Genomic DNA, 24,511 nt, shown 5'->3' on the forward strand with positions numbered 1-24,511 from the left:
CTAGACATCCCCAGAGGCCCTGGCTAGAATGGTTACTCCTGGGCCTCTCCTTCCCACTGGGGAAGATATCTGCTTTCATGCTAAGAGGAGAAAGAATAACTCTAGAGGTATGGCAGCCCTGGGTCCCATGCCGAGGGGAAGGAGGATGCCATAAAGCTTGATTAGAGCACATAAAAAAATTCTTTTGGGAACATCATGCACCCTGATCCACCCTGTTTTCATTCTAGTTAGGTGGCAGAGCGTTTGCAATAGCAGGTACCATGGCCCGAGAGCTCCCTTGGCTGCAGGTGAATGGAAGGCATCCTCATGACAACACAAGTCCAGCTGAACCATGACAGAGACTCAGAGGCAACTTTCTTCCTGCACAAGACAAAGGGGAGTTTCCCAGGAAGGCTTCCACATCCATCTGCAGAATCATCCTCATTCTTTCTCCCTTGATGATCCCAGCCTGCTCTTCGTTCTTCTCCGACAGCTTTTCCCTCCAGCCTCTCTGTTGGAGGCTGATATTTTTCTGAGCAGCCTGATTTCTTCCTGACTGCCTTTGCACTGAAACCAAGATTTGCAGGGGAGCCTGGGGAGAGGGAGGGAGCAAAGTATGACACATTCAAGCTATAGTGAAATGACACATTCATCACAGCTAACAGGGGCCCACATGGCACCCCAACTGGATGCTGCCCCACTGCCCGTTTCCCCAGCTGGCTCTGCTGGAGTTTCCCCCCCCGCTCCCCTCCCTGCATTTCTGGCGGTGTCACTCCAAGCGAAGTGGCTGATCTGATTGGCGAGAGAACACGAGGGGTGTCAGGGAAGGTGCTCACAGACATTTCTTGGCCGCCTCAAGGAAATAAAGGCCATCGCCGAGCCTGTCAAAATGATTAATCGCTTACAGGGAATGAGGGGGAGGAGGGAGAGGGAGGGAAAAGGAAGGGGAGGAAGGAGGAGAGAAAGACAGATGGGATGGGGAGAGCTATAAACAAACAGCAAAAGCAGGAGACACAGGACTGCCTCTGTGCTGGGGAGGAGGTGGAAGCAAGGGGCCGCAGGCTGTGCTTGGAGTGAATTGGTGGCAGATGAATGGGTCCTTCAGAGCCCTGGACTCCACTTGGGAGATTCCCATCCCTGCTCCCCGCCAGGCTTGCACCACCCCAAACATAGGCTCAGAGAGCGCTAAGGTCTGCCCTGCCAGAGCGGTGTCAGACCTGACAGCCCAAGTAACATGGCCCTGCAACTCCACAGCTCTACAAATCTCTGCAGTTCACATGAACTGACAGACCAGAAGCTTATTACCTCAAATGCCAAGCAAGGTCTTACCGGCCCATACCCTCCAGCTCCACGGCCTCTAGTGGCTGGCATTTGACCTAAATACCCACCAGCACCAGTAATTCTTTGCTGCCTGAAGCATTTTACCCCAGTGAAATACAGATGGATAGGAGCAGCTTCTGAGAGACTGTCAAAGGTCCTGGCAGAGAAACTTGGAGCAGTCAAGCTCAGGTAGAATCGGTCCATCGCCCGTGGTACTAAGCTCTCCCACAGAAACTGTCTCCTTGGATGCTGTTATAGCCCCTGCGCCCTCTCTGTGGGCATGGGGACTGTCCTTTTATAAAAGCAAATGATTTTACCTCACTCCTTTAGCTGCTTTCAGCTCAGCCAGAGACTTCACACAGATCACTGCATGGTGCCAGCAGTGCTTAAGCAGCTCAGAATGTGCAGCAGATCTCGTAACAGATTTACGTACAGGACAGCATACAATCTCCTCCCTTCCTGGCTTCCCAAGGGGTTTCAAGTCACATCCAATGGTCCTCCCTGTCACGGCATTCAATGGCGAACCTTGACTATCCAGGAAAAAACACAACTGAAACCCCGAGATGAAAGTCATACCTGTGGCTCCTGCCACCCAGCACAGCAACATTTCCAGCAGCAAGGGCAATACCCTGCCATGACAAAGTCTGGGCTTTCTCAGGGTTTACAGCAATTTTGTGAGGTGAATTCCAACAGCAACCCTACATCACCACAGGCTGCCTTACCATCCACAAAAAGCATGAGGTGTGGTCCTCCAAATTTAAACATGCATTTAAAATGTTGGTGTGCATGAGAAGCGGCCCTCCCTTCACACGTTTATGAGGGGATAAAAGTCACTACCTGCCACATCTCCCCACCCCAAGCAATGGGACCAATGATTCTCCTAACTTCTCTCCTGATGAGCAAAGGGTGAAAAGTCCTGTTAGATCTTGTCCTGAGATCCACTGTTTTCTCTTTCATTTTACATTCCTGTGGTGAATACCACTAGCCATGGGAAGAGGCTGAAAATCCAAGCTGCTGTCATTTGTCTGAGCTCAGACCCAGGTGGGAACGAGGCAACATGGCTTCAGCTCTCCCCTTTGGAAGTATCTGCTTTGATTTCCAGTCACAGAAACAATAATCACGCTGATGGAGACCTCTGCCTCAAGTGAATGGCCCAGCCTTGCAAAGACAGGAGCTGCCACTGAAATCAATGAACCCAGTAAGCTTAAGTCTTGAGATGCACCAACCAACCTTACGTGCTCCACAAACGGTCTGTCATCCCTCCTCCCAAGTTGTAACTGTTGATCTAATCAGAGGCAGCGTAAACTACACCAAAATGTTTAACCTGACAAGATTTTGAATGCCAGCTGTAGGAAAAACAGGTAACATACATTTCATGTGCACCGATAATTTGATCAAAACCCACAAAACCCAAACAAATGCATATAGTGGATTGTGCATGGCTGGATGATGAGCTAAGCCAGCAAATGACAGACACAGAGAAGTCACAACTGCCTTCTTTTATTTACCTGTCATGCAGTCCATCACGTTCCTCCATGCTCTTGTAGGAAATGACATTATCAGGAAAAGCGCCTGGAACTGCTTTCATGTTGCTCCTCCTAATCTTTCTGCATGCCAGTCAAGGCCAGTACCAGTTCTCCTCCACACCAGAACCTGGAAGGCTGCATGTGGGGAAAGGAGACTGCCAAAATTTAAGAAGTTGTTTCTGTGTTATTTTGCTGGCAATTTGCAGCCAGGCACTGAGAAGGAAGCGCAAGGTGTTGTGACAGGGCAAGGAGAGGGCTCCAAGATGTGCTCTCTCCTAAGCAGACAGCTGAGAATCACTGAACAGCACAGGAAGGACTTTGCCTCGCTGCCTTCCTCCGCAAGCTTTCCAACCAAGGCACGGCCCTCGCTGCTGCTCCGCACGGAGGCGGAGGGGGCTCTGCAGAGCAACAGCAGCACTCAAGAGTTACGCACCTCATGGACTTCGCTGTGGCTCTAGTGGCTGCCTCCATTGTTTGCGGGATATTCTCCCCCCCTTCCCTCCTTCTAACAAAGATTCTGATTAATGATCGCTCATTCCTAATTGTCAAATTTCTTTTCCTTCATCCTGTGTCTAATCACCAGTGACAGAAGCCATTACGCAAATGAGAGCAGACGACTTCCCACAACTGTTCTCGTTGGTAAAAGCCTTGTAATTTAAAGCTCTGATTTGTAGAGGAAAGCTGCGTTTCCCCAAGGCGTCCGGGCATCTGTTCCACTTACACTCCAAGAGCCTCGACTTCCGCTCCCTCCCCCCACAATTAGTCCTCTGCTTGCAACAAATATTTGACTTTGCGAGGCAGTAATTAGAACTTACTTTGCATGTGTTTGTCACAGTAACAGCATCTCTTTCCCTTTCCTTCTAGGCAGCACCAATGCAGAAAAGCACCCAGGGAAGATGGTGACTCCCGCCAGGACTTCCCAGGACATTGACAGGAGGTGCCGTCTCCGCAACAGGAATGGAAGATGAAGAGCATAAACCAGAGCGTGAGGAAGCTCCCCACACACATGTGGCAGAAAGAAGACTTGGAGAAAAGCATTTTGGAGAACACGTGCACTCCCTGTTGCAGTTGCTGCTCTGGTTCCCATGGTGGGACAGCAGCATGGGTTGACCACGCATCAACACAGAGGCCTGATAAGAGACTGTCAAGACCCTGAATGCACCATCCCCATTCTAGGACTTTAAAGAGCAGTTGGCTGCATTCAAGGTCAGCTTGCTCATTGGTAAGAATTGCTGTAAAGAAAAGCAGCAGCAGTCTTGGCCCAGGCCTGTCCCTCTTTCCCTCAAGAGCTGCTGTGATGCCCTTCACCCCTATCTGTGTTAGACTGGCCCTGCATCGCAGCTATGTCTCATACCTCCTCAGCTCTGGCCCTGATCCCGACCTGCTGGCTCCACCTTGGACTTGCTTTATCACTCCAAATTTCCTGGGTGATCACTGAGCTGAGCCTGGCCCTGATCATCAAGGGGGTAAAACAATGCATCAGTCTGAAAACCCACGCTCTTCTCTTTCTACGGGAAAGATCCTGCAGCCATGATCTACAAGGATTAAGAGAAAGCTCACTTCTCCTTAGAAAAATCTCACTTTTCAAGGAACAGGGAAATGGGGGAAACAAAAGAGAAGAAAGGTATTAAGGAACCTAAGGTAATAGAAGCAAATAAGAAAAAGACTAGAAGTACAAGTTTAAATCTTGGAGTCTGATCTGGTTTTCAAACGACAAAGTTCTCATACCTCAGCTTCCTTTGCTTCTGTGCACAACCTGAGACATTTCTGAGCTTTGTGGTGCCAGCCGCGCATGTTACCCAAGAGGCACGTGCACAACAGAAACTACAGGATCAGACATAACGGACCACTAAGTTCAGTGGAACAGAAGCAAGTGTGTGTTCAGAGATGATGAGCCCAGCAAGCACAGCACAGAAGGGTGAACACCCACGGTCACGGAAGACTTTACCTATGTTTCTACTCCCTCCACATCTACCCTGTCCCCCAAGGGCGTGAGGAGAGAATGCCAATCATAGTACGCCAGGCTCAGACTGCTGTCTCTCTCTCTCTCTCCCCCTGCCACCCCCACCATCCCTAATCTCTGTTCAACTCTTCCCCACTTTACTACACATTAGAAATTTGTTTGGATTTAACCAATATTTCACCGATGGTCAGATGCCAAGATTGCTGTAGAGTTAATAGTACCATAAAATAACCTGTGTCTTTATTAGGTAGAGAGGACTCCACAACCCAAGGCTGCCAACATACAGCAGAGGTACACAGAGGAAGCCTCCCCCCAAAATCTCCTTGACCAAAACATGAATTGGATAAAGGACCAAATGGAGCACAAGATATCCCAAAGGATAAGCAACTGATAGAACTCATTAGACATGATAATGTAGTTTGCTCTGTCATCCCATCAGTGACCAGAGCATGGTGATAGCATCCAGGTCAGCAGGGAGGGGAATTTGTTCCCTCCTCACCAACACTTGTTGTTGACAGGGTTCAAGGGTACCATCTTATTCCCAGCTTTCCTTTCAGGCTTACAGAAGTAGTATGAGGCAAGTTGTGAAGACACACAATAATGCAGCTGGTATTACTGTTTTAAAGGCAGTTCTGGAGACCAGCAGCTTTCCCCAGTAAAGAACACAAGTGGAGTTATTAGAAAGACTGAAAGGTATCTTTATACACATATTTCCTTATGCAGCTCTCCTGTACAGCCACTCACAAAAATAAAAGCCACACAGTTCTGTTGTTCAACATTGGTTGTATTTAAGAACTACACTTCAGAAGGTACCGTGTGTTTGTCACACCCCACCCCCTGCACACACACCCCTAGCAGAGAACACACACAGCTTCCCAATACCATGGCAAGGGGCATTGAAAGCACAAGGTGAAAAGGGAAGGGGGGGAGTCAGTCCATCAGTGCATTGTAAATGAGCTTTCATGAAGTCAAGTGCAGCAAAACCTGTTCAGACACTTTAAAAGTTAGACCTTTGGCAAATAAAGAAAAAAATAGGATCCTAAAGTTCTGTAAGTACCATTCTCTCTCCACATGGGAAATGAACTCCCACCCTGAGCTTTCAAGAGCTGATGGTGTCTAACAAGTAGTACTGGAGACTACAATGTGCTGAATAAATAGCACAGAGATGGGATTTCATTTGAGCATCTTTCAACCATGGGCATGTGCCCAGGATTCCTGGGAAGGCCTTGCTTTTGGCCAGAGTCAGCAGCTTAAGCTTAGCCTTCTTCCCCACCTGCCCAAAGGCCAAGCATGCATAAGTATCCAGCTGAGTGACCTTCAACTGAATCTAACCACAGCTCTGGAGAGTCTGTGACAAGTAACATGGCAGTCAGACTACTCAGTGACACAGACATCTTTTTTAAACAAGGACCTTGCAGCTGCCAATTACACTTAATTTCTTCTGACCTATAAAGCAGCCAGAAAACTAGCCCCTGGGACCTCCTGTTTGAGAGGCTTTTCACTTCTGTGCAAGACAAGCTCACTGCAAGTGGTGCATCAGCTGTCCCAGCAAAAGATGGGAGCCAAGGCCAAAGATGGAGCACTTCCTGAGCAGCACGTTCTCAACACTTTTATCAGAATCCCACATCAGAACAAGCCCTAAAGAACAAGGGGGAAAACACTGGGAAGTCTCAACAGAACAAATTCCCCACTATTCTCTGGGATGAGATATATGGGCTATGAAACAGCTTCTCCCACCTCTAGCTCTTGGGACCCATTACAACCGCATCAAATGTACAAGACCTTTGCACCACCCCCAAACCGGGAGAGCAGTGCAGCACACCTCAGGGAATAAAAAGCCAGCCTCCGTATGAGCCTTAAGGCTTCTGCATGGAAGAAGAGGAGGAGGAAAGCAAAATGAATTTTCAGGGCGATTGCTGAGGAATCTTAAACAGAGGCTTGTCTGGTTTCTATGCCTTGGTCTTGTCACTTCCTGGCCTGCCATGTCAAGTCCCGGAACACAAAAAGGATCAAGATAAACTTAACCACATTTAAACAGAAAGCCCTGACCTCTCTCATATGACTGTACAAGGAAGGGAACCACACACTGGCATGGATTTAACTGATGGACAGGAGCCACACAACATCACACAAACATGCGCACTGGTGCGCAGCCACACACACTTGAGTTCTTGCAGTTTCAGTAAAAAGGGCACTTTCCCCATGTTAGTCTGACAAACCAGCACCCCTGGTGGGGAGAAGGGAGGCTCTGTACCAATCTGACACTGTGTTTTGACAGTCTAGCTCGGCACCCATGGGGAATTTCACTTAAAAACGTGTCTTAATCATTCAAGACTTGGTGAGTGCCCTGGCATTTATCCATCTCCCTTCATAACGCTACATCCCCTTTCAACCACACTGCAGCTTCAGAAGAGCTGGAGAGAAGCCTTCACTCCCCATAGAAAGCTCTCAGAAAGGAGGTTTATCTAGACTTCTACAACACAGATGTCACTTGGAGAGCATAGGATTTGGTGCTCACACACTAGATGAGTTCACTCTGATCTCTACCCTGTCCTAAGTCCAAAGCATAGATGTCTTAAGTTGAAGAAGTTGAATCATTTGTCCAGTTGCTCATTACACACAGGCCATCTCACATGTTCATTTCCATTATATAAAAAGATGTCAGAGTTGAGCATGGACAGGTCCTCTAACAACAGAGGACTGTGAAATCTATCATTTCCCATCTTATATCCACTGCAGGCACCAACACACAAACCCAGCTAGGAGGCCCAAACTCCACGAGGCTGAGGAAACAAGATCACTCCTGGTTCTCCTCCAAGCTCTTCTTCAAATGCCTGAAAATCCTGAAGCAACAAATCCAAGTGCCAGAAGCAATGCTCCTTGTTGTGGCAAACAGGGCAGAGGGAGAAAAAACAAGTTAGTGAGCATGAATCCAGCTTCCAGTAAGTGCAGACTCTTTCTTGGGAGGTTCGGTTAGGTGAGAGTGGAGGATGAATGGGGTACTAACGGTTTTGCAGTTCCAGTAGCCCCCTCTATTGTAGTGGGGCAGGGATGGGCCAGGAAACCCATCAGTCTGTTAAGTGCTGCGTGCAATACTAGCGCTCAGTATCTTCCGTTGCTTGTGAAGAAAGCAGCTCCAACATCAGTCACCCGGGCAGCCAGGCATTAGTCATACCGTCCCTTAATCATCATATTCAACAAGGGACCCACCTGTTCAAAGCAAAAACAGATTGTTAGCTGAGATAGTTACACAAGAATGGCAGCTGCAGGGCTGGCTCCCTCTGCATCACATCACCTTATGAGCTTAGCAGCCCAGGGCAGAGGATCTCAGCATGCAAACTGAGCCTAAGATGCACCGAATCAGTTTCAAGGTATTTTCTAGATAAAACACTGCAGCACTTCAGCACATCCTCAAATACACTACCAAAATTGCAAGCTTCTCTGCCAATACACAACTTTAGCTGTCACCAAAACATTGCATCCATGGTATCTGTTTGAAACTTTTTCCACTTCCCGCCCTACATTTGTGATTTCTCAGTAGGTGCTATTAAAAGGAGCCAACAGTCACCAGGGGTTGCTTTTTGCAGGGCAGAGAATGAACATTCTTACTCATTGAATCCTCTTTGGTCCTTGGGGTCACTTGAAAGGAAGGTTAGGGCTGACGATTTTGCTAAGGTTTTGTTTTCAGTCAAGACCACTCCCATTTCTCAGCATTGCCTGGTCACTGAGGGCAGTTCAATATGAACTGTGGCAGTAAAATATTCTCAGGGGAGAGGCATAATCTCACATGAGTGCACTGAAGAGGAGCTCCTGCACACAGTAAAGGTTACAGACCACAAAAACATTTCTATTCACACCCAGTGTTTCCACTTTCAGATCAGCAGGAGATCTTCAAAAGCATACTCTTAGTACTTCAATCTGATTTTTTGAAATACCAGTTGGGTAAAATTGCAAAGAATTCAGAGATGACCAAGACATGCATTAAGGGGGAAGCACATGACTTAATACAAAAGATTTCTCTTATTTAAGAGATTTGAATTCAACAGGTAAAACAGTTTCATTTTTTTGGCAAATACTGGGTATTGCTGCTGCAGAGAAGACTAAGGAGAGTTTGGGAGCAACGCTTTCCTGGCAGTGCCAAAAGACAAAGTACACCTTCCCCAATGTACAAGAACAAGTACTCCATTGTTTGTAGTGGTCCTCTCCAGAATTGTAATTTAAAGAACTTGCCTTTTTGTAGCCAAAGGACCTTCTGAAGACAGCAGGAAGAACTATTCACAGTAACAGAGCAACCCTGCTTTCTCCTACCCTCACCGTAACACCTGCGGAGCCAAACAGTTGGCATCTCGAGTTTTGCATTAAGCCATAACAGGTTCAACAGCAGTGACTATATGGTTCTTTTTTATACCTCTTGTGGATTTCCTAAGGCTTCTCCCAACATCTTCTCAATGTTCCTCATTATTGCGACTTTCTGATGAGCCTTTAATGGATATTCAATTCTCTTTGGGGTTGGGGCACCCTGAAATATCAAAAATAGCTCATTGCATGCTTCCTGAATTGGCACATTATTCCACCTTCTCTCAGCCACCCAGTTCTTCACAGACCACTTGAAAGGGAGAAAGTAGCTTTCAGCTTTAATGCAAAGGATTTGGTGCAACAAAGTTCTCATATTTAAAACACATGCTAATACACATCTACCTAAAAAAATCCTCTGGGATAGAGCTATCCAAGCTGTGCAGGAGGGTGCTTGTACTCACCTTGTACCAGAAGTTCACAGTGATGGTAATCCCCCCATTCAGGAGAGACTCAATGTGGTGCCACCTGCATGGAAACCACACAAAAAAAGAAACTATTGCTGTAGTGTATAGTGAAATACCTTGGATGGATGAGTTCAGACTTCACTATCAAGATCTCAGAACTTCTGGAAAGCTCTCCTTATTTAAATACAGATCTTTTCTTGCACACGTTAGTGGAGTACTCGCACAATAACATAGCGTTTGGGAGAATTACCACTCCCATCCAACAGATAGGAAGTAGAAGCAGATTGGCCCAAGATATCACAGAAAATATCATTCTTGCTGGAGAAGCCAAAACAAAATTCTCTTAAGAGCCAACCCCACACTTTAAGCAGAAGACCTTTTAGACCTCTGTTTGCTGGTCACTGTGCAGTCCCCGACATCCTTCTTACCAGTACATAGGTATGTATAGCACATCCCCTGGACCCACCACCGTCTCGTAGCCAACCACACTCCGGAAGTTTGGAAACTTCTCATAGTCAGGATTGTCAAAGTCCACCTAATGGAAGAAAACATTAAGAAACTCAGAAGCACATCCTGCAGTGACAGTCCTCCTCATTGGCTCTCAGTATCAAATCCTCCTGATGTTCCCCATATGGCTCTTACATTCCCATTCATGTCTTAACTCCACTGCAATGTCCTGCAGTACCCTCAAAGTACCACCATCTTAGACAAGAGTCCTGCAATTTGTCTCTGAGCAAGTCTGTGTTTGACCAAGTGATCAATGAAACAGAACAGAAGGGGCAGTAACTGCAGCCCAGTTGTACCACCAGTAAGGAGATGCTTATAGCCCTAGCACTTGCAAGTCAGGACCAGACACAAACAGAAACACACCTTCAATCTATTCTCAACGTATTCACCAGGTAACAGATCCGAACACAGGTTTTGCAAAGGCTCAACAAGTGGCATGCAACTAGTGCAGCCTCCTCCCACCTAGCATCTTCACAAATGCCCTTTACTGACATGGAGCAGAAAACAGATCTGCTACTCTCACCTGGCTCTGTCTGTCACATGGATGGTGCACGGGATAAGGGTAGAGGCATTCAAACTGATCAGGAGGGAACAGGATACACCTCTTGTAACCCTTAATCTGAGCAAAGAAGTTCTGCTGCTCATCATAATGAGCTGGTGTCACATTCCCTATACAGAGAGAAAAAGCAACAATCAAGACACACTCGCATACAGGTATGAAAGATGGAAGCAAGTTATATTCCTTCCTAAAGAGAGTAAATACTCTCCCACATATTCAGAAAACTAAACAAGGAAAATGACCGCTGAAATGTTACAAACTGATCACTGTATCAGTCACCCTTTATTGAGCAGTTGCTATCCCACTTAATTTCCATTCTAAATCCATATTCAGCAACTTATGCTCTACAGGATTAGGATTTCCAGCTTGTATCCATGAACAGCAGATGGTGAATGTCGACGGGAAGCTTTTTCATAAAACACTGTTTTAGAACACGAGTTGTGGAATGGACTTTCAAAAATTATTAGCCTGTAGAAAAAGAAGACTAACAGTCTGATTTTGAAAAAAGTCCTAGTTGTTTTGCATGAAAATAAGTAAACAAATCTCTTTGTCACTGGGGCTCCCAATAGCATCTCCTCAGTCTGATTAACAGTTATGAAGCTTGACTGTCACCACCAGATCTTAAACTTAATCAGATATTTAAATACAGTGGGCCATTTTGTATCCCTCACAACTATGATTTTCAGGCTGTTTGTCAATCCAGATATTAATCTTTTATCTTGCTTTTTATATGTATTTTCACTAAAGAGAATTAAGATAACAGTTAACGCCATAACTTCATTAAATAGATCAATCACATGCTCATGTAAAGACACTCTTTTTCTAGCATACACTGGTTCGAGACAATTCCTTGGTTCTTGTGCATAACCTGTTGATACTAGGATTTTAGTGACCATATTACAACCTGTAGGGAAGTGTTGGTGCAGTGCTTTTACATTAAGTTCTCTTTTCTCTGCTAGTAAAACAAGTGGCAAACTACCGTAAGCTGAGTATGACTTGCTGCAAAGGGGAAAAAACATCTGCTGTCAGAACTGAACAGCCACGAATGGCCAAGTAATTATAATTGGACAATTGTAATTGGATGTGACGTCCACAGTGATTATAGGCCATCCCACTTCACAAAAACGTGTATGTTTCTTGCCCAATTATTGAGATTACTTCCTATTAGAATGCTCTCCTTTTCAACAGAGTAGTGGTACCTCTGTCTTCTAAAGGCACCTGACTATGAGTCAGTCTCCACATGGATTTGGAATTCCACTCTATACAGATATTTTTAGGATTTATCCATTTCAAGTTCTCCAGTGCCCTCTAACCTTCCAAAAAGGAATTCAGCTCTTAATGCAAAGAGAATTCATCCCCACAATGTACCACCTCAAATAAGAATAAATGCTTCACATAACAATCAGTTTTTCCTCCTGGGTAGACACTGGACATGCAAAGTGAAGTCCAGAAGACTAACTTTGCTCAACTTGCAAACCTTTTTGCATTTTAGATCTATAGACTCTGAGAATTTTCAATCTACAGCATCTGAACCATTCAAACAATAAACAGGTCTCAGAATATGATTAGCAATTATTGAAAACACAGCCCTACCAGCACCATACAGAGCCTTTCCATGAGCAGATTACATCCAGGCATTCACAGTATGTCCCTGGGGAAATACAGGCTATTGCTTTGGTTTCCTCTCTATAACCCAAGTGAGGTTGTGACAACAGTCCCCTCCCAACACAAAGCTTTAAACTGCCTCCTCTGAAGGAACACTGAGAAACCAGTAGAAAATCCATTTGAAAGACCTTCTGGAACTGAAATACAGAACTGCTGATTGATTCTTCTCCCCTTCTCCAGTCAGAGGAAACTGCTTACCTTCCATGCCAATAAGAAGCAAGTTAGAAGTCAGTTGACCCCAGCCACGTTTCCCTTGCTGCTTGTTAATCCAGTTCCAGTTGAAGCCAAGGAAATCCACCACAATCTTCCTTCCAACTGTGTCATTCAGGGTTTGCTGCAGATATAGCCTGTATTTTCCCAGAGACAAGCAGAAACCAAGTATTAAGCTTTGTTATGAACATAAAGACATATCTCTGCATCTCTTCAGAAAGCTTTTAAAACTAAAGACGTAACTCCTAGAGATTCTGTTCTATCACCACACACCATAAACACCTGTGGAAGGAAACAAATTCAAAAAGTCCCCAAACTTTGATGAAAGATTTCATGGTACAGAACTCAGTTCTACTTGAGCCATCACAAGTGGAAAAGAGAATTTCAGAGCAAGAACCACCCCCTCACAGTGCAGGGGGAAGAAACAGTGAACAGACTGGCCACTATCAAATATCAAACACACAAATAATCCCCAGATAAATGCCAACACTCTAACCCATCTGTGATAAGAGACACCTCTTTTACTAGAAGTGCACAAGGGCAAAAAAGGGCTCAGGAAACACAGAGTGTTTCAGTATCAACTTACTTTAAAGCCATGTTACATTTAGACATAGAGGACCAGAGGAATCAAACATCCGTATTAACAACTGCAGTATTACAGGCTACTGTCTGCAATGCTGGAAGAAAAACGCATTTTTAAGTTCAAGGACTGCCTACTCTCTTGGAAAAAGCACATCCAAAGCTTGACAAAGAAGAAAAATGCACAGATGACAAGTGGACACAGACACAGAGTTGCTTCCAATTAAGACAGAATTAAGCATCCATAAGTCCTTTCAGAGGGCTGGTGACCAATAACATTAACTGAAGGTTTAAGTACAGTTGATAACAGTTATGGTCCGTCACCACCAACATATAAACTGCACGTATGCGAACTTATCTCATCTTTCCAAAAGAAGGTTAGCTACCTTGATATTCTATAAAAAAGGCTGAGTGCTATAGCCTGTACTTTTGTGCTGGTCTTGGCTGGGGTAGAGTTAATTTTCTTCATAATCGCTAGTATGGGGCGATGTTTTGGATCTGTGCTGGGAACAGCGTTGATAATACAGGGATGTTTTGGTTATTGCTGAGCAGTTCTTACACAGAGTCAAGGCGCTTTCTGCTTCTCACACCACCCTACCAGTGTGTAGGCTGGGGGTGCACAAAGAGTTGGGATGGGTCACAGATGGGACAGCTGACCCCAAATAACCAAAGGGCTATTCTATACCATATGACATCATGCTCAGCAATAAAAAGTTGGGGGAAGGAGGAAGGGGGTGGAACATTTGGAGTTATGGCGTTTGTCTTCCCAAGTAACCATAATGCATAAGGGAGCCCTACTTTCCTGGAGATGGCTGAACACCTGCCTGCCAATAGGAAGCAGTAAATGAATTCCTTGTTTCGCTTTGCTTGCATACGTGGCTTTTGCTTTACCTATTAAACTGTTTTTATCTCAGCCCACAAGTTTTCATGCTTTTACTCTTCTGTTTCTCTCCCCCGTCCCACCTGGGGGAGTCAGTGAGTGGTTCTGTGGTGCTTAGCTGTCCACTGGGGTTTAACCACAACAACCTTTTAATTAGATAACTAAACTCCTCTACCAATACCATAGTCTGCCAAAAGAAAGTGAATCTTAAGGCTTTCTCTGTCCAAACCCTGCCTCAGACAGAGAAGAAAAGAAAAAACTCTCTGCAGACAATGTGAACAGTTTGATTAGTTACTGATAGGACTTTTTTCATCAGGTAACAAGACTGCAGTCAAGTAGCAGCCCGGCAGAAAAAGCAGGGCTTTAAAAAAAAATGAAAAGTTTGAGAGGCTTTAATCACCAACACTCACTGAAGAGAAACCTACCCCCTACTTAACCTGCAGAAACAGAGAAACCTCCACATATCACATACCTCTCAGCACTCCCTTTTTGTTGTATTTCTTTGAGTCTGTCCACAAACTCAGCAAACTTCATCTCTTCCCTGCTCGACTTGGGTTTGAAATTCTTAAAATTGGCCATCTTTTTCTCATCATAGTACAAAAACTTGTGTGTGCTGGCACTATACACTGAGAAGTCCCCATTGCCGATGTTTTCCTGGAGGTAGTCCAGGTCCCATTTCAGAGCAGGATAAACCAGATTCGTATCTGTCAGCACCACCGGCTCCTGGAGAAAAACAGGAAGTTTATTGATTCAAGGACCTCTTGAACTCAAGAACCGTCACATTCATTATTGCAACCACACACAAGCTCTCTTTGAAAATAGGGAATTGGAAAAGGCATTTACAGTAATCAGATACCTTGATTTGGGGAGAAAAACAAGCATAACATAATAGAAAGTTTTAAGAAAGCGGTGGCTTGCTCCTACAGCAAGCTGCTGGTAGCAATGGCACAGATTCCACTATCTGCTTAGCTAATCTCTAACATGTGAGGTTAGACAAACACTAGCTGGGAACAGTTTTAGGCCTACTTGGTCCTGCCACGTAGCAAAGAGACATAGTATTCTGTCTGGTCACTTCCAGCCCCAGCTAGGAAGGGGTAAATGCTGGCAGAAAGACAACTCTGAATCCAGAGACAGCACTCCTCTTTTCTGAGGGATGCAGATAACCTTCAGCCATTGAAAAACTGAGATTACCCCATCTCTACAAAAAGAAGACAAAGGACATCACCCATCTCCTCAGCTATAAACAGTAAGCAACTCAAACAAGAATTACAGCTGTTGTGTTTCCAAGCTGTGGATGCACAACTTCTCTTCTTGCAGGCTTTCTTTAATTAAAAAAACCCCAAACAACTAGCAATCTTACCAAGACTAGATTAAGCTTGTCCAGAACCAATACAAGAGCTGCTACTGCAAGGCAACCATCACATCTGTGACTGCTCTCACTTAAAAAATAACAAACTTGTGGCCATGGCTTCACACAACATTTCCACGATTTCCATCCGCACAACAAAGCACTCAAAACAAACGTTTCCTGCAAATGTCACAACTCCACGCTGCGGTACCGTAAAGAACTGTCCACCACAACTGAGAGGAACGGGACAGCGGCAACCACCAAGCCCGCGCGGGGAGGGGGCACGGCGGGCGCTCCGCGGCAGACAGGGCGGTAGCCAGGGCAAAGGTACAGAGCCGGGACGGGCCAGTGAGTGCACCGTGACGGTAGCGGGACCCGGGAAAGCCCCGCACCCTGCGAGCCGCTCTGCGTGCCCGGCTCTACCCGGCCTGACGAGCAGGGCTGGCAGCTCCCGCGCCACGAATCACAAGCCCCCCGGCCCCACCGCAGCCACCGGGCCGAGCCGAAGCGGGCCGGGCCGCCGCTGCCCACCGCACCTCGTTCTCGATGAGCTCTTCGGCGCGGGGGTCGCTGTGGCTGAGCCGCGGGATGGGCCGCGTCTCGAAAGAGTAACGACGGAACTGGGAGTCGCTCCAGCCGGGCCCTGCCCCTGCCGCTACCGCCGGGCCCTCCCGGCAGCCCGCGGCCGCCGCCGAGGAGGAGGCCGCCGCCATCGCCGCCTCCACCGGAGAACCCGGAACTAGAAAGGCGGAAGCGGAAGTTGCCCGCCCATGGCAACGCCGGAAGCGAAGGGAGAAGGCGGGAGGGGAGGGGCACCATGGAGAGGGGAGGAGGGAGCGGCGGCGGCGGCGGCGAGAAGCGCCCCTTGGCGGGAGGAGGTTGGGGGCGGCCTCTGCGTTTTGGCCCTTTCCAAAGTTTTTAGAATCACAGAGCGATAGAATCGTTTTGGTTGGAAAAGACCCTTAAGATCGTCGAGTCCAACACTAAACCTAACACTGCCAAGTCCAACTAGATCATGTCCCGAAGTGCCACATCTCCACAACTTTTAAATACCTCCAGGGATTGTGACTCCACCACTTCCCGACGCAGCCTGTTCCAACCCTTGATAACCCTTTCGGTGAAGATATTTTTCCCGATATCCAATTTAAACCTCCCCTGGCACAACTTGAGGATATTTCCTGTTGTGTTATCACTTGCAACTTGTGAGACCAACCCCCACCTCACTACACCCTCCTTTCAGGCAGTTGTGGAGAGCGATAAGGTCTCCCCTCAGCCTCCTTTTCTCCAGGCTGAACAACCCCAGCTCCCTCAGCCGCTCCTCACGCGACTTGTTCTCCAGACCCCTCACCAGCTTCGTTGCCCTTCTCTGGACACGCTCCAGCACCTCAATGTCTTTTTTGTGCTGAGAGGCCCAAAACTGAACACAGTACTCAACGTGGGGCCTCACCAGTGCCCAGTACAGGGGGACGATCACTTCCCTGATCCCACTCACCACACTGTTCCTGGTACAAGCCATGACACTTTTGGCCTTCTTGGCCACCTGGGCACACTGCTGGCTCATATTCAGCCAGCTGTCGACCAGCACCCCCAGGTCCTTTTCTGCTGGGCAGCTCTCCAGCCACTCTGCCCCAGGCCCCTAGCACTGCCTGGGGTTGTGGTGACGCTTGTGGGAGCTGGGACATCATGTGGGGAAAAACCCACCCCAGGAACCAGACAGCGTCATCTGTGAAGGTGGGGACACCACCGCACAGCATGGCGTGGCTGTGGGAGGACAGGCCACCGCTGCCGCCATGGCAGGCAGGCCCCTGTGCCCCAAGATGGCAACCACGTGCCCACGAGGCCTCAATTCCTCCATGAAATCGGTTGTATGGCGGCACAGGAGCATGTGTGACGTCCATGCGCGGGCCCTTGGAGCTGGGTCCTGTGCCTCCCTGCCTCTTGTCAGCTGAGGGCCCTTCCCCTGCCAGTGGCTGGTGCTGCTCCTCGGGGCTGGCTTCACTGCTGGGCCGCTCAGGAAACCAGCCCCCTGCCCACCATCCTCACTCCATCCCAACGTACCGCCCTGTTCCGGGCCTGGAAATTTTAATTAACACTTGCTACAAGAAAAAATACGTAGTGCTGCCCAGTGTAACTAACCTTTGCCTTTTGATCATGAATGGACATTGTGCGACTACATCGTTTTAGCAATATTCATTAAATGTGTGCCTAAGGCTGGAGCTATTGAATTTATTTCTTAGTGTATTTTTATTACATGAGACAAAGTATACATTTTGCTTTTACTCTGGAAGCATCAAGAACGATGCTTGCTCTTTCCCAAGAGTGAGGGCTGGCTCATTGAGGCATCAGCTCTTGAGAAAATTTAGGTCTCTGGCATTAAGTGGTTTTCATCTTGATGGATTTGCTGTTCTCGCTGCGTAGATCTTTGCTTTCATGAGAATAACACAATCTATTTTCCCCTGTTCTTCCAAAATGTATTAATGTGCTTAGTTTCTAGGAAAACGAGTGCCCCCTCGCCCTTTAAATCTACAGCACTGCTCCTGTACAGGTGAAGAAAATTTTTTACAATATATTTACAAACATACTTGGGTGCTTAGGAAGCTTGAGCCACCTCTGTGGAAGACTCAAGCATCAAGACAGAAAGTAAACACCCAGCGGTGCAGAGCCGACGTGAGGAGCACGCGACCACGATCCCAACCTGCAGCAAGGTCTCAGCCCAGACTGATGGCACAGCTGGGAGCCCAAGGTCCCCACTTCCAATGTGACACTGCTGTCCCTGAAGTGCCACAGGGCTGGGACAGGCACCCAGAGCTGCTCCACGGCAAACACCAAACAGCCTCGGCACTGGAGGGCTGGGCTCTGAGTTAGTAACCTTATTAAATAACTAATTGACATACTAACTTCACTGCACACCCCGTTGTAAGGGAGTTGGCTGAATTAAGACATCGTCCCTAAAACGACACGAGGAGGCCTTTCTTTGGGATAAGTGAAAGGATCCTATTCTGGCCTGTGACAATGCCCCCACCTCAGGCACGCTGCAGCTCAGATATATTGTTATGGTTCATCGCTATCTTCATTCAATTAGTAGGTTTACAATTAATGTTGTTATTAGAAGGAATGAGTTTAATGACAAATTCTCCATGATAGTTTTTGAGCTGCAAAGGTTTATAATGTAGATCGTTATAGAGACATAACCCATTATGGCTGATGTGAATAACTGAAGGAAAATGAGTTCAACTACCACAGAGTTTACATAATGAAGTAAACTGCAAAATCCTTTAATGCTCGTATCGATTTTATCTACAATAATATATCGCTTATGTTTGAGGGATAGCATCACTAAATTAACAGGCCGTTTCAGCTGTTCGCGTTTCCCTGGCTCCACGGAGATAAGACGATTGCATTTGGGTATTAACTTTAATAATATTGATACTGATACAAAGAAGGCAATTTGCATAAGGTGGCCAGCCACGCCATCGACCCGGCTGAGCATCGACCTGGCTGCTGCGTGGGCAGCTGCCCCGCCCCCCGGGGGTGACACCTGCTGTAAATTCCCATTACCCGGCTTCAGACCAGAAATACCGCACTGATGCCCTCGCTGCCCATTAGCTCTTATGTCAATATTACAATAACAGTGGCTGATTCATTAACGCCCTGGACGGGGATTTGTTACCCGAGGCGCAGGAGGTGGCCGGCGTGGCCCCACCCCCGCGTTAACCACGCCCTCCATAAACCACGCCCCCGTTCGCTAGCTCCGCCCACAACCCCGCCCCCGCGTTAGCCCCGCCCCGAGCCCTTCTGTCTCTACCGGCCACCGTCGGCCGCGCCTGCGTGGTGGAGGCGATGGCGGCGGCCGGGCTCCGCGGTGTCCTCTGGCAGCGGGCGGCTGCCCGGCTGTGGGCGGCGCGGGCCGCCGCGGCGGTGCCCTCGGGAGCGCGGGCGGGTGAGCGGGGAGGTGGAAGTGGGGGGGGCTTCGGGCGGCGGCGGGGTGGGTGTCCTTGTGGCGGTGGGCCGGTGACGGCGGGGCCGGGGTGCGAGGGCGGCGCGACCTCCCCGGCCCGGCTGCGGCGGCCGGCGGGGCCCGCGCCCACCCGGATTTGTTGCTCTCCCGCCAGCCTCGGAGATGTCAAAGGACCTGATGCCCGGGCCGTACCCCCGGACGCCGGAGGAGCGGGCAGCCGCCGCAAAGAAGTACAACATGCGGGTGGAAGACTACCAGCCCTACCCCGACGACGGCTTCGGGTGAGCCGGGAGGGGTCCCGTCCCTCGGCAGGCGGGGAGCAGGTCAGGGCCGGCACCTCCCGGCCTAGTGGGGGGTGCTGAGGGCTGGTAGTCCCAGTTGAATGCCTGGAGATGCTGTGCTGGGAGCTTAGAGCTTTGAGGGCCCGCGTCAGAGCTTTGAAACAAGGACAAGGAGAATGAGTTGGAGACACGTGTGAATAAAATACTGCGTGAGAGACTTCATGTGCTGTTGTAGTGCAAGGCTAAGAGGGAAGAACTGAAAGACATCTCTGAAGTAAAGATTTTGGGAGGTGTTTAAATATTGGGGAATGCTTTGACACGTGCAAAATGCTAGATAACTGGGGTTCTGCATTTCAGTTAAGCTTGCATTTTTTTCTGGCTGGTATTGCCAGAAAAGGACACTTTGAGGAACGCTGTTTGTTGCAAGGTGGTGATTGTTGTGCTAGTTGTATGTATGCATTTAAAAGATTTATATACATAGGAGCTATAAAAACAAAGTAATGTTAAGTCTTCCATTTCTATAGCCCTATCCTATAGCATGTCCTATGAAATGTATCTAAATTAATACGGGTTTCTTCTGTCTTTGGGGGTTTTTTGTCTGCTTCTCACAGGTATGGTGACTATCCCATGCTCCCTAATAAGTCTCTTCATGAGAGAGATCCCTGGTACCAGTGGGACCAGCCAGACATGAGGCATAACTGGGGACAGCCGGTAGGAATGCTAGTAGCACTTTTCTTTATGACTACAATATTACTGTCACTAAATACTAACATGCACATCTTGCTAGTGCTCTCTGTTTAATTCTTTGTGTGATTGCATCTCCAAGCGCAGGTGTGTGTTGCCTGTGCAAGCAGGGGCAGTCAGTTGGAGGGAAACTTGCGCTATGGCTGCCATGGTAAATATTTTGAAAGTGCTGAGGAGTGTTAGCATCTTATTACATACGAGGAGGGAGACTTGCCGTTTTCCTTGCCTGATCTGACTCAGTGTGAGAGATTAGTTCAGAATCATTTGGCAAAGAAGCTATCGTTTGAATAAAGTGTTTTTAGTACAATGGAAATGGCTATTTCTGCTTTATTACTCCACGGTTGTTTTGGGGTAGAATACATATGAAGAGGTTTTCTCTGAAGAAAGTTTGCAAGATACCCTTAAGAGAAATGCATGACTAGAGCACCTGTGTTAACTTTCAAAACCTAAGTTCCTAAAACTCCTTGTCAGGAGTAACTTTTCAGTTAGTGCAGGGTCTTTTAGTGAATGACTGCAAACTAACGGTGATCACTGAACTTGATAACTGACTTGAGCTCTCCTTATGCAAAGTAGAGATTATGTAAACGTAGTATTTTACTATCATAGTATAAGCATGCCAGAGCATCATAGCATGAGTACCACAGTAAAGTGCACGCTGTAATGACTTAAAAGGCACTTAAAAAAACGGCAATGATTCTGTGTTGTTGTGGTGCTTGGTACAGGAAGGCTTTTATACGTACCCTTGTACGTGGAGCTGGCAGCAGGGGACCAAGTGGAATATACTGGTGTATTCCAGGTGTCAGCAGATGCCTCTGTTTAGGCAACTGAATTCTCCTCAGTCTGGCGCTCTGGGTGCAAAGGGGAAAGCTGGGGAGCTGGAGGCAGTACTTGAGCTGCAAATTAATGAGTTCTCTGCTTTCATTAATGTGAAAGGAGACTATAGGCAGAACATGCTTGGGACTTCCCTATGTGTACTTAAAGGCAGAAGCTTAAATGCCCTTCTGCTTCAATCAGGAAGGGCATTAGTTTGCTACCAGCTCTGCTCTTGTCATGGAGTAGCAGCGGGAGGTGCTCTGCCTATTTTGAGGAACCACCTTCCAAGTGGCAGGTAGATGCTTCTTTGCTTGAAATAACACTGCTACTTCTGTTTGGGTATGTGACTGAACTGCTGTAAATGAGGGTACCAATTTATATCATTTCTTTTCAACAAATCTAAGGTGGAGTGATAATTTATATAAATAAAAACTGCTGCTATCCTATAATTAAGCATATTGCCTGGTATAAGCATAGGATGGAATTTGGAGTCCTGAGTTTTACTGTAAGCAACAACTTGCTGTGACTGTAGGTAAATCACTTGTCTCCTCTGTGGCTTTATCTCCACTTGTGAGGTTGAGATGAAACAGCTTCTGGCAGTTTTGTGAATGCTGTAAAGCACTTATTCCCTTGATAAAACTAGCTTGAGCACTGTTGGTAAATGTGCTGCCATTTTCCTTTCTTCTTTAGATGCACTGGGACTTTGACATGTATATTCGGAACCGTGTTGATACATCCCCCACTCCAGTTCCCTGGCACACCATGCGCAAACACTTCCTTATCTTTTTGAGTACCATGCTGATCATGTTTGGTGTTGGAGAGATCTATCCATCTTACAGGCCTGTGGTGAGTCACACCCTTGGGTAAAGGGAATAAAAGTAGCAGTGTTTCTTGTCACTGCCGATGCCTAGAAGAGTGGTTTTGCCGAAGCTGAGTGATGAGTGTGAGTGCAAAACCCTGCTGCTGGCAGGGGGTGGGGCAAGGGGTGTCCTGTGGCCTCATCAAGCCACTGTTTCATAGTGAGCAGTTCCTGTTCTCAGGGAACTAATTTTAATCTATGCTTCTTGCAGTATCCCTTCTTTGGTCTCGGTATTCTCCTTCCCTGTGTACATCTGCTCGAGGGAGATGCTTTCTCTTCTCTTGCCCTGTGTTTTTAATTATACCTCATGATCTGGATCATTTGGAATGTACTTCTGAAAAATACATCTGAATCCAGAAACAGCTTTTGCAATATATTATTCTCATGCTGCGAGATGAACTGTTAGTTAAGATTCAGTGCAAGACCACCTTGATGTTTCTGTTAAAGGACATGGTTTTATACAAAGAACTCTAAATTTACTTTCCTTGTACTGTAATATTCCTGCTGAAGCACTTAAGCAATAGAAATTTAAGTCGTAAATGACAAGCATTGATTTGGGTGAGGGTGGGATTGGATGAGACATTTTCCCCTTGCGCCTTAATGTGCTTGGTAAGTGGTGAATTTGCCACTCTTTATCTCCCCTTGTAGGGACCGAAGCAATATCCCTTCAATGACCTGTATCTGGAGAAAGGAGGAGACCCCAATAAAGAGCCACCAGTGGTGACGCACTATGAAATCTGAAGCTGTTGAAGTGCTATGTTTCTCCTCTGTCAGCTCAGCTGGGGATGGCATCTTCTCTAGAGTTCACTGTGGCATGTGTTAATGCTTGTTCTTCAGCATTCAACCACTTACTGCGGTGAAATATATCAATGATACCTACTGTGCTAGTTGTCTCGTGTTGGTTTGAGAAGGCTGAACAGTGGCCAATGAAATTGCATGACCTTTGCCACTTTTCTAAATGGGCTAGTATCTGTGGGGCAAAGTTCCGAGTGCGGTCCTCGGGCTGCGGCTAGTTTATGTACCTTGTGCACAAACATTCCTTAGCTAACCCTGTTTATGTAGGAGATATTGCCTGTTACCAAGTGGCTTACTGCAGGCGTTGCTTGGAGTTGAACTAGTGTCATCATTTAATGTGAAATGACAGGCAGAACCAGACTGACAAGTGACAGTGCTTGGGAGCCTCATACCGTGAGAATAAATGTCCGCCCTTACTGGGATTAGGTTTAGATCTCTTCCTGATCTAGATGCCCTCTTAAGTGGAGCTTGGACAACCAGTAGGGAGCACTGGTGAGGCATAGAGCTTTGCAGTGTATAGCTTGACGCTGACAGCAGAGCTGTGGACAGCGGTGGTACGAAAAGGCTATTGGGCAAGTCCGGCTCTGGCCAGACCTGTTCTGCTGTGCCTGGGCTTTGGTCGAAGAGCACAGATGCCCAAGGTGCTCCTGTATGGCCTGAGCTCATCCACCAGGGTTGGAATTGCGTCTGACCCATGGAGTCTGCCCATCTTGTTGCAAACCACTGGTCTAGGACCTCCTATGGCTTCACCATCAGTTTGCTTGGGGGAGTTATACATACAATTTTATTAAGCTCCTAGGTTTTTCCCAGTCCGCTCTTCCCTTAACGTAAGTTTTTCGCCTTATCACTGGAGGAGACGGTACCTTCAGTACTGATTTACAGTGGAAGTTCTCTCAGCTCCCCTGTGCAATGCCTTAGACCCGGCTGTTTGGCTGCAGGAGTGGATGATCACAGAAGGTTAAGGTCTTGGGCTTTTCTGGGTGCGTCCTATAAACTGGCTGCTGTGCTCTGCTCTCAACACCTTGCCATGACTCATAGCTTTGTGCTTTAAGAGAAGGAGGTATTTGAAGATGGTGATTCACAATTTTTCAATCTGTAAAGATTTTTAACCCCAGATTTTAAAGGACAGTTAGCTTGATCTCCGTGTAGGCATTTCCATAAGGGTGTATGTTCAAGGGAATTACATGATTGAATGCTAGGACATAAAAATATGTATGTGTAAATAAAACTAACCTCTTTGGAGGTGCTGAACAATCACCATTCCTCCTGGCTTTTGTAAGCTGTCACCTCTTCTTCTAGTTACAGAAATGCTTACTTTTAAATTACAGACAATGATGTTTTACCCCAGCAGGGTTTTCAGAGTATCTTTTGAGCTGTGGGGACCTTGAATTCTGTTATAAAGTGTTTTGCAGGGGAAAACACTCCTTAGGGATACTTGAGTAGGAATTACCATTCCGCAGCAGTTATGTGACAGCACTGTATACAGTGTTGTGAGACTTGGAAGTAAGACGAAAATGATCGGAGCAGTAACAGGAGCTTTATCCTGGTGTATGTACGCTAGTAAAGCAGCGGTTGCAGGGAGGCAGGCTGGGGCCTGTCCGGCTCGTTGTACAGTGTTACCACAGCGGTGTCTGCTGCTGCCCCCTTCTCAGGCGACATTCACACCTGGTCTGTATCTAACCGGAATTTACTGGTGTTTTTCTTCATGGGGAAGGCAGAATGGGTTGGGCAGAGAACATGGCTCAGAAATCCTTAAAAATGGGGT

General features: G+C 47.1%; 2 protein-coding genes across 2 annotated transcripts; one reads left to right on the forward strand and one right to left on the reverse strand.

The window, feature by feature from the left end:
* Positions 1 to 5,551: 5,551 nt before the first annotated feature.
* HIF1AN (hypoxia inducible factor 1 subunit alpha inhibitor) lies at positions 5,552 to 16,046 on the reverse strand. The gene is made up of 8 exons (XM_054206374.1): positions 15,833 to 16,046; positions 14,421 to 14,671; positions 12,478 to 12,626; positions 10,579 to 10,724; positions 9,977 to 10,083; positions 9,546 to 9,609; positions 9,197 to 9,307; positions 5,552 to 7,998 (listed from the first exon to the last, which is right to left on the reverse strand). The coding sequence occupies exons 1-8, from the start codon at positions 16,007 to 16,009 to the stop codon at positions 7,954 to 7,956; spliced, it is 1,050 nt and encodes a 349-aa protein (XP_054062349.1). The 5' UTR covers positions 16,010 to 16,046; the 3' UTR covers positions 5,552 to 7,953.
* A 3,033-nt stretch (positions 16,047 to 19,079) lies between these two features.
* Positions 19,080 to 22,831, forward strand: NDUFB8 (NADH:ubiquinone oxidoreductase subunit B8). Its single transcript, XM_054207023.1, has 5 exons — positions 19,080 to 19,236; positions 19,409 to 19,535; positions 20,147 to 20,246; positions 21,783 to 21,938; positions 22,600 to 22,831. Exons 1-5 carry the CDS (start codon positions 19,137 to 19,139, stop codon positions 22,690 to 22,692), a joined length of 576 nt encoding a protein of 191 aa, XP_054062998.1. The 5' UTR covers positions 19,080 to 19,136; the 3' UTR covers positions 22,693 to 22,831.
* The last annotated feature ends 1,680 nt before the right edge of the window (positions 22,832 to 24,511 follow it).

This window comes from Rissa tridactyla, chromosome 6, assembly GCF_028500815.1.
Source record: "Rissa tridactyla isolate bRisTri1 chromosome 6, bRisTri1.patW.cur.20221130, whole genome shotgun sequence".
NCBI lineage: Eukaryota > Metazoa > Chordata > Aves > Charadriiformes > Laridae > Rissa > Rissa tridactyla.

Excerpts from the sequence above, each read along its gene's own strand:
- HIF1AN (XM_054206374.1), bottom strand. The coding sequence starts at position 16,009 with ATGGCGGCGGCCTCCTCCTCGGCGGCGGCCGCGGGCTGCCGGGAGGGC. Across the intron at positions 12,627-14,420 it reads CAAAAAGGGAGTGCTGAGAG|GCTATATCTGCAGCAAACCC; the intron begins GTATGTGATATG and ends GGGAAAATACAG. Across the intron at positions 10,084-10,578 it reads CATGTGACAGACAGAGCCAG|GTGGACTTTGACAATCCTGA; the intron begins GTGAGAGTAGCA and ends TTCTTCCATTAG.
- NDUFB8 (XM_054207023.1), top strand. The coding sequence starts at position 19,137 with ATGGCGGCGGCCGGGCTCCGCGGTGTCCTCTGGCAGCGGGCGGCTGCC. Across the intron at positions 19,536-20,146 it reads TACCCCGACGACGGCTTCGG|GTATGGTGACTATCCCATGC; the intron begins GTGAGCCGGGAG and ends TGCTTCTCACAG. Across the intron at positions 20,247-21,782 it reads GGCATAACTGGGGACAGCCG|ATGCACTGGGACTTTGACAT; the intron begins GTAGGAATGCTA and ends TTTCTTCTTTAG.